A 10,610-nucleotide genomic window follows, 5' to 3' on the forward strand; every position below is an offset into this window, starting at 1 on the left:
TTTTGAGATATTCACATTTAGACCTTCTAATTTCGGGAATAAGTTTTGTTAATACATATTCACGTAGATACTCAGAAATAAAGTTAAAGATAGACAAGTGAGCGACTTTTTTTATCTGTATAATAAATCTCGAAGTAGCTTTTTGTGTAATTAAACACGAATAAATCTACGTGCTAATAGGTCGACGGATTGTGCCACCTTACACGTAGTTCTCGTTTTTAATACCTAGATGTTAAGTATATTGATATTAATATTCAAGTTAAAAAGATGGCTCAAACTTGGCATGATCCAATATTCAAATCGGCATGAACCTTTTTCATATATCTTCTTTCTAATTACATTTAGAAACGAGTTGAATGGCTTAAAATTTACTAAGGGGAATTCAATGCTACAGGATTAAAGCAATATAAGATACGCATAGTTATGCAGCAGAGAATGAGATAAGTCATGCATATATTTGATTAAAACTCCTTTTGAGATTCGGTTAAACCGTAATCCTATCAAGTGGCTTCTATCAGAGTAAGGGAAAAGGTTATCCAATTTAGATAATAAGTACGATTAATTAAAAATTTTGTTACCACATCTGTTGATTTATCGTTGACTACGGTTGATATTTGAATTCAGAGTATATCATACGAATATCGAAATTTTCTGATTTAATTATAGGTTATTGATAAAGCTATCGATAGAACATAACATTTGCCCAATCGCCATACAATCAAGCATATCCATAGCAAATTTGATTAACAGTGTTGTTCCTAAGAGCAAGATTCCAATCGTAATATTGAAGGTGGGGTATAGCAGCTTTCAGGTCGTATTGGTATGTAGAAGGCTTGATAAATTTTGCCTTACAGAAATTTGGGCGTTTTACCTGAATGCTTTTAATTCTTCCAGTATTACCGAAATATAAAATATTGTAAGTGCAACCAAATTATGCATGGACATATGCTATATTGATCCAAATATCTAATTTAATTAATATATCTGCCAATCAGTCCTGGCAAGGTAGTAGCTAAAAAAGGCTGGCATTAATATTTTGCTACGATGCTAATTCAATCAAACACAGATATGTCCAGCTCTCTTAATTCTATCATTATTAAATATTGATGATGTATCTAAATTTAAATGATATTAACTACAAATAAAAATATCGCATGATACGGAAAATTATCTAGATACTCCCGCTGTTGACGTAAAATGATAGAAAATATTCTCTGCAGTAACTTTTCACAGTAATATTCTAGAACGATATAATAATAGCTTTACCTCGCTTTAATTTCAAGGTATAATTATTCTATGAGTAATTTTTCAACCATGACTGCACATCTAAATTTACCATTCGCAAAAAGTAGCTATCGAAAGGTAGTTTACGATCATGAAGACTTTCTAATTAAAAATTTACCAACGTATGAAATTATTGAAAAAATGTATACAAACCATCTACTTCAAGAGATCTTTTTCCTCAGTATCACAAATGTCGAACCTTCTGCGGTGGTTATTGAAAAAAATAAAGAAATTATAAACTTAATCTATGATAAAAATGTCGGTGAATTTTTTCAGTTTTATGAGATTCTGGTTAATTTAAACGATAAAACTTGTGGCAGTCTATTGAAGGTCAAGTTAATAGATTTATATCATGGACAATATCAAAATAACCATCTAAAAGGTAAACATTTTTAAACAGTAAGAAATATCTGTGCTTGTTTTGATAGGCTATTTCCCTTTCGAAGTTAATCTTGTAACATATTTCTTTCCTTATAACATTTATTTGGATCAGTAAATTAAATTCCTTACATATACTGCTATACAAATCCATACTTAAAATAATATAGAATATTAATGTAGCCGTGTCTTGTTGTTTCGATTTTTTTCAAGAAATTTTACTGCTTGTAAAAATCTTTATCTACAGATGACATTGCGATTTATTTTCTGTTTATTTTATCTTTATCTATTAAATATTAGAAAGATTAATCTTACTACTTTCTATATTTTCAAAATCGTTGAAACTGTTGTGATAAATTGCTAGAAAGTACATTTTACTCGTGATATGCGCTTTTGAAAATTCTATGCAATGTCTTATTGAAATACCATAACCGCTGGTGTGTAAATCTGCAAAAAGTAATCCTAATTGATATTCTTTTGAAAGAGAGTGGTTTAATTCACGAATTAAGATACTCTACTAATATCAACCAAGTAGCTTATCAGTGCTTATGATGATTTATCCACAGGCATATTTGATTATTTTAATTATTTCCACCCAATTCAAGTAATTTTTAGTTTCCGATTTATGTGCAAGCTTTGAAATGCTCGTATAATTGTAACAGATAGTATCTAAGAAAATATTAGCATCAAATACTGGATATTTTGTATATTCTTGCAATAGTATAAATTTAATATTGGCATTATAGCTATAAAAGTCTTACTACGGTACTTCATGTTATTTTAAATAGATTTGGATTATGGACCTTCTGTGGAAATTTTACATAAGCAATCGTCATCAACATCTTCCTTTAAGTGTTTTGCAAAAGTGCCCGAAGGTTATTTGAATTCAATAAGTTTTAGAATAGGATATTTTATTTAATTCTTATCTGATATAATGGATTAAGGGGCGCTGCGCTGCTCTTATAGCTATCTATATTCGATATCGTAGTAATATTGCAAAATGAGCTTATACATATGAGATCATATTAAATATTTTATTATCAATTCATTATTTGTATTCACGTGCTATTTTTAGAGAAAAGTTATGCTTAGTTTATAGCGATAATTCTGAAACAGAATTAGACTATAGTAGTGTAAGGCGTATAAATAATATCGATCTACTATTCTAAAACATAGTATTTTGTATAGGTTACAACATGCGTATAGAATAATGAATAGTTTGTGTAATATCATCTTTACCAACTCAAGTTTTGCTATTTTATAGTTATTATCCCTTCATTTTCTTCGACAACCATCACTTATTCAAAGACTCGTGTTTATATGACCAGCGGTAATTACTCTGGCTTAGAATTACAATTTGCTGCTAATCCTTCCAGTGAGATACGTAATATTAAAGCCGAAGTAGTTCCAGTTATTCCATCCACACCCGCATCGCTTTCTGCTGCATCATTAGGGATCAGGTTATCAGCCAATGCAAAGTTGGATAGCCATTTAAAAGAGATGATCAATATTCGCTTTCAGCTACCGGATTATTATTGCATCAATAAGGAGAATCGAATGTTAAAGCGTTCGTTAGTAATAGTAGGCCAAAAGAGTTCTAAAAAAGGCAACAATGAATTTATAGACTCCCATCAGGAATGTCGATTAAATCGACATGACGATGGCTTGGTCTCTACTCAAGTACAAGCAACATCTTTTGGTGTCGTTTGCTGTTTTTGGAAAATACCGCAGTTTATCTTAGATGCTGCTCGTTTAGGTCCGAAATTTTATTATCCCTATTTTATGTATGTAGTAGATTGTCTAGTCGCCATCCAGCCATGGAATAGTAGTTACGATATACAAGGATTCAATTTATTAATTATCCTTACCAGTCGACAATTAGATGTTACAGCTAAGCTTAAGGACTATCAAACTGTTGGTAATTTAAATAAAATCGACTTATGCTGCGGCAAATTTAAGCTTCAAGTTACTGGTAATATCATACCAAATCAGCATGTCTTTTGGCTTGAAAGTTTAGAAAAAATAGTTTATTTTACGGGTGGTTATACTTGCACTAAAATAGCCTGCGCTTTTGAGACTAATGAAGTTTCTCACCTGGAAGGCAAAATGACGATATCCTATCTAGGATTACCTGATAATTTGGATGATGCTGATCCACGTCGTAATCGAAGCTTATTCTGTGAAAGGATGCAAGCAGATATCGTAGTTGAGCTAAAATCGGACCAAAGTAAGTTATTGCTTAACAAAATTAGTATCTTAGATTGTGTAATACATTTCAGTCTCCTGTAAGTATTGATCTATAATTAGATCCTCGTATCACAGATGCTCCTAAAGATTTTTACACTTTAGAAAGTAGATGTTTGCTTAGTATTAAAACTTTTCGGAAATCAGGTCATGATATTGTCTTTGAAGATTTTATTCTATAAATTTTTATATTGATCAACATCAGTAGAGGTATCCCCTATGCCAGTAATTTCACAAACATCAATTATATCTACGTTGTCAAGTGAAATATCCGCAACAGGTAATTGTAATGTAGATTTAGTTTTATCATTTGTAAAATGAAGTAATTAACTGCGAACCAAAATGGTTATTGCAAATTTATTACACTCTCCCAAGATAAATTTTCGTACATCAATATGCTAACATTGTCTGTATTTCAAGTTTCGCAGCTTTAACTCTGATCTTGTCTTAACATTATCATTACAGAATCTATTGCATCGACACAAAGTTCAAAGATAGAGATTGGCATGTTAAAAAGAGGTCAGTAAGATATTGACTTAAGTTGGCAGTCCGAGTATTAGCGCCAAGACCCACGTTCTTGTAAATCTTTGTATCAACAGTAAAGATTTAATATTAGAGATTTGAAATTGTATCACTTTAAAGTTGTTTCTCATAGCAAGAGCTGTTCTAACAACGATAGTCTTAACTATATATTACGAACTGTGAGTCTGTTCTATTTATTTTCCTCCATTCAATTATAGAGCTTGAAACATACCACGCGAACTGTTTACTCATCGAATCACTGATAGAGAATATTGCTAATTTACAGCAATTGCATACGATACTTTCAAGCAATGGAATTGGAGATGATAGTATCGATGTACTAGAGGCTGGTAAAGATCGTCTACTCTTATATACTAAGCAAGAAACGGTAGAAAAAGTAAGTTACGCTTTAATTTATTAAGCTATCTTCGAAAAGAATAGTAATATTGGCCATATTGCGGAGACATTGTTATCAGGAAATTTTATTGAGATTTTCCTATTTTCATGGGGTTTAAAGATTTATCATCCAATATTAAATTCTCTGGAACAACGTATCAAAATGCAAAAAGAATCATTTGCGAAATTAGCTTCTTGTCAAGATATGCTTGAAGAGATTATCAATGCCCTACCTCCTCAAATTGCCGAATATGTTGCTGCATATTTTCCAAATTACTCACGAGGATTGCCGTATCTACGAAAGCAAGTAAATAGTAGCGATAGCAGCACCATTTTTGTAACAGGTATCTACTAATTAAAGAAATTGTTCGATTGATAACTTTTAGCGGTAGTCAACTATAAATATAAAATTATTTTTCTATTTTTAAATCTTCTACATCTTTATAGGTGATAATCAAGCTGGAAAGAGTACATTAATAAATTTCTTACTAGGCAAAGACATACTAACATCAAGCAATCTCAAATCATATCATAGCTATCAATTTCGCTATTCAACAGAAATTTCGGTCGAAATTATTATTAATAAATCTTCTATAAAGAATAGAGAAGTTTTACGTAGACGAAGTTTGGGAGATAGTTTATCTACATTTTTGACTGAACAAACCTCTAAAAATTCCGATAAGAAAGAAAAGAAAATCTTTAAAATCTTCTATCCATCCGCTTTGCTAAAGGTAATTTCATGAAAACATAACACTAATGTACAGTGCAAACGATTGATATTGCGATAGGATACCGTAATGAATCTTCAGTGATCTCGCTAGTTTCTGATCTTTCCAAGAACACTTTACCATTGCAAAATACGATGTTTAATAACAATTTAGATCGAATTAATAGACACCAATCTATTTTTAAGCAATCGTAACCTTGATAGTTTTATATTAGAAACACGTGGATATTATGATATAATCAGGAGTAATGATGGCAATTAATTGATGATCTATTTTGCACTAGAGTGTTAAACCACTTAAGGTTGCAATTCTTGTCATTACAAGTTAGTAATTTCTCTTGTCCTCGCTGATCACATAATAATGCATGCAAGCATAGCTGAATTGAATATACAGTCTTACGTATAGCTTAATTGAGAGCTATTGCTAGTTTACCAATGCAAGTTTATAATATATAGAATATATACTTGAACTTTTCTTACAAGTGAGATTATGCATTCTGAAGCTACTGCAGGTCAGTAACATTTTATTATCAATTATTGCATTTCATAAATTGGTGTACGATACTTTATCAATATAATATTAGAAAACTCCGTTAAAAAATTAGCAATATAGTGAGATTACAACAATAGCAATTATAATATCCCTTACCTATGAATGCATACTTTACCAAAAGTGAAACAATCATGTTGCTTTGATCAATTGTATACAGATGATACAATATTAGAGGATTCAATTCGGAATATTAATACCATAGTGATATTATAACAAAAGTAATTATAACATTCCTTACTTATTAATTAATACTTTGCCAAATTTACAAAATTGAAGCAATCCTGTCGCCTTGACCAACTATACACAGATGATATAATATTAGAAAATTTAATTGGAATATTACCAATATGATATTATAGCAAAAGTAGTTGCAATATTCCTTACCTATGAATTGGTGTTTTACTAAAACTGAAGCAATCATGTTGCCATCGCCAACTGCACACAAGATTTTTGCCATTGAGTACCTATCTATTCCTCTATTTAAGCTAGAATAGTGCAAAATTAGAATACCGTAATTCACCGGTATAGACGAAAAATTTCGAAGGATATTAATCTTTGTGACATTTAGGCTGGTATTACTATAATCGAAGATGATACAGAGTTTACTGGCATTCATGATGAAACTGCAATGTTGATGACAGGAGCTGCGGTAATCATTTACGTGATTGACTCTGATAAAAGGACGGGAGCACAAATTGATAAAGTAAGTTAAAGTAGACTACTATCGAACTGCTTATATAGATCAGATGGGGAATATCATGTCAATAAGTAGACAAAAATGTCATTCTTTAAGTCTATCTTAAAATAGGCTTGCCTATACGTCTTATAGACTGCAATTTCATTCTCACTACTATACTTGATAGCTATGTGAAATAATGAATATAAATTTGGATAACTATTTACACTGTAATCAGGGAAGAATTCGTTTTTTATTCTGATTCTTGTTTGCAACAAGGTTGCAAAATTTTTAAGAATTGTACGAGATAAAACACCAGATACTCTGGGCTTTCCAGCCGGCTCTATCCTATTCGCTTGTAATAAGTGGGAGGGTGTTGAATTAGATGAAAGACCTCATGTAAGCCATCGAATAACTCAAGAAATTAAAGATATCTGGCCACAATTTGATGACTGGCAAATAGCTTGGACTTCCTTCAAAAATGGCCTACAGCATTTTAAAGGTGGTTTCGTAGCTTCTGATATGAAAAACTTATTACAAACGATTCAAAAGCAATTGAGCTCTTGTTTTTGGTTCAGATTTGTTACCCATATTCGGTATGTCTAAAGTATTAATACGAAATTTTGCCTCAAATGATTCATTTTTGAAAACTATAGCTCGGGTACTAAAGGGATTTTTTCTGTAGTATGCTAGACATGTGTTTCTGGATGTAAAACTGACCCATAAATATCATACCTAACTTAATTAATTTTTAGAATTTGCTACATATAAATATACGTATATCCTATATTATAATCTACATGGATAATTCCTGTTAAAAAGGGGTTTCATTAATACTTGCTACACGATTTATTTATTTACCTAAAGCAGATGTTTCTATGTAGTGCATTTAAGCCAGCCTTTATTTTCTTCATTCAGATATTTAGAGCGATTTTTGCGGATGATTCAAATACCATATAAATTTTACTTAAAGAACTGTACCCTTCCATCCAATCAATTACGCAATCATCTCAAAACTATTAAGCAGGCGCAAGTAAAAATTTTAGCTCATCTACAGACAGCGAACGAAAAAGTCAATCAAATTTTAGAAGAATTTTACCGAGGTTGGTCTAGCGAATTGACAGAATCGTTGCAGAAGATGATCGATTCAGTAGAATTTGAAAGTGAAATGTCGAGGTGGAATCCGAAGTGTACAATTTTATACCGAAATACAAATGATACTACAGCAATTCTTAAGAAATTATTAAAAGACCGGATTATGCATTTATTGATCAAGTGGGAAAATGTAAGCTGTATTTTCAAGGATATGGAATTTGAGACAGAACGCATCATTACCCAACATTACGAATTTCCGCCATTAAGCAGAGATAGAAGTAACAGGTTACTACCACTTATTGGGCCATTATTTTTAAATGGAAAATTCAATTTAATTTTTCCTAAAATAGCAGAACAATCATTAAAGGATAAAGATGGTTTATCTATAGCCAAATTGGCATCGAAACCGCGCATAAATTGCGAATATGTCGATGCACTCTTAACATCCTTAATTGACACTATTCGATTTCCTCCTATCAACTCTGTTTTTACTCAGTCATTGATGTCGGTAAGATCCCCGCAATCGATCTTAGCATCACGAAAACAAGGAAATTGTAGTAATATATTACGACAAATAGCCATACAACTTGTTGATAAACTGCGCAAACAACAATATCATTGTAAGATTATTACTCATTTAATGATTACCTTTCGAAATGATGTAGCTAAATTTCAAGAACAAAACATGATTCAGATCAACGCATGTAAGAGAGTTTTACAGGAAGCACATCATATATACCGCAATAAAAGTACCGAATTAACAAATAGGCTGGACAGTATTCATAGAATTCAGGAAGAATTACGTCTTCTCTACGGAACTTATCGGCATTTGTTAAAATGAAGAGTCTTCTTTGCGGCTTCTAGATTTTATATTGCTCCAACACAGTCTCTTTTTCTATACTGTTACTCGATCACATTATCGATTTTTAGTCCATCCGGTGATTACATTAAATTAGATGAGTGTATTCTTTTGACTATTTTGATTCTTGTGACCTATTAACTTCGGTATTGCCATTTACTATTTTAATTTTAATTCTATTACCATATTCTTATTTTATACCAATTAATGAAGCCACTTTGGCCTTGATAGTTGATTATTTAGTATCTACTTACTTGTCAGTATAGTAAGCTACAAGTCTAATCATAGCATATCACCTTTACTTCATTCCCGTTTTATTCTACGGATTTTAACTCACTGTTAATTATTTTTGAGTTTACATATTGCTATCTAGAAAGGCTGGATTAAGAAAATATTGTTAATAAATGAAGTTTACTCATTTCATTCACTGCAATTGGTGATACAACGACCCAGAAATTTCCATGGTTCGCTGAATATAATGGGCAGATGCTTACTACAATTTCACTAAATAACGATGGCGTTGGAGGCAAGAAAAGGTTTGCTATGAGAAAGAGCAGACTAGAGAAGAAGACTCAATTTAGCAATCCTACTTACAATCATAAAGAGGCGGGAGCTAAGAATGACTTAATTCCTGGCGAATGGATACCAATTGTATAGAATTTACTTTACTGAAATATAAGTTTAGACATATGCACAATAAGTAAGAGTGTTTAAAATGATATCTACAAGTATATAAAGATCATCTCAACAATAAATGTCACCGGTCTGTGCTCATATAAAGTTGCTATTTAGGCATGGCGTTTTAACGAAGTGACCATCATACGTAAAACTATCATATGGTATCAGTCTCGCAACTATTCGTATATCAGCAGTAGTTATGCAATTTCTGTTGCATGTCCATAGCAGTTATCTACTGTATCTTCATTAGTTGGACGTAGATTCTAAGGGCTTAGAGCTTCGTTGGTGTCCATGAAGTTGTGTAGTATTTGCGAATATTGAAATCCCTGTTGTGCGCGTCTACTTTTGTGCGGAAATAGAGCAAAATATGGCAAGTAGTAATGATGCTAATTCTGTCTCTCTACTGCAGTTTACAAGCTCACAATTCCTTACTGTATACAGTATTTATTTTGTTTATTATTTTTAAAATTAATACGCTATCGCGGTCCATGTCTTTACTTCACTTAATTGTAGCATGTAACACTTCAGTATTTCGCTGATAGTTTCCGAAATAATTGAACGCTTTTCCTACAAGAGTCTTTTGTGTAATCATTTCATTTACGGACGATTTCAAACTTGAGCTAAGTATTCTATTCATGCTACGCAAATGCTTCTATTCTAGACTAAACTTGCAGAATTGCAATGCTTTACTATACAAGTCCATGAGTTAGCTATAGCATGGATTACTAAAGGTTTCCTTGTAGTAGTCCATTGCTACAGCAATCCGCAGATTGATGCAGTACTACAATTGTCCTTGGACTAACATCATCTTTGCACGTATAAGTACTGATATAAACATTTTCAATCAATAAAGAGAGTAGGAGTTAGTCGTTAGTTTTACCAGGGACTACTAAAAAGATTTTACATTAAGTTTACTTAAACTACATGTCCACCACACTTGCTCCCATGCTAGTTTAGCCATTTTTTGCTAGCCGTATCCATTACAACCCGAGGGTTACCCGTCCTGCCTTCCGTAGGTCTGAACTGAATTTTACAGGGTACTGCCTAATACAACTCATCCTGCATCTACTGTACCTTACACCATTATTATACAATCCAGTCATCGGCATTTAGTTATCCTATATAGTACTGTACTGTACCGTACCGTACCAGTCCCAGATCGTACGTTACGGTACTGTCCGATGCTATGGTTTACTAT

The 10,610-nt window shown here is 32.1% G+C and overlaps 1 protein-coding gene across 1 annotated transcript; it reads left to right on the plus strand.

The window, feature by feature from the left end:
* Positions 1-1,314: 1,314 nt before the first annotated feature.
* Positions 1,315-9,391, plus strand: TRIADDRAFT_54917 (uncharacterized protein; the record flags this gene model as incomplete). The annotated part of the gene is made up of 12 exons (XM_002110632.1): positions 1,315-1,666; positions 2,451-2,537; positions 2,927-3,889; positions 4,112-4,186; positions 4,372-4,425; positions 4,647-4,825; positions 4,946-5,168; positions 5,272-5,555; positions 6,673-6,807; positions 7,060-7,376; positions 7,699-8,383; positions 9,188-9,391. 12 exons carry the CDS (start codon positions 1,315-1,317, stop codon positions 9,389-9,391), a joined length of 3,558 nt encoding a protein of 1,185 aa, XP_002110668.1.
* Between the last annotated feature and the right edge of the window lie 1,219 nt (positions 9,392-10,610).

Source organism: Trichoplax adhaerens, genomic scaffold (genome assembly GCF_000150275.1).
Source record: "Trichoplax adhaerens TRIADscaffold_3 genomic scaffold, whole genome shotgun sequence".
NCBI classification, from domain to species: domain Eukaryota; kingdom Metazoa; phylum Placozoa; class Uniplacotomia; order Trichoplacea; family Trichoplacidae; genus Trichoplax; species Trichoplax adhaerens.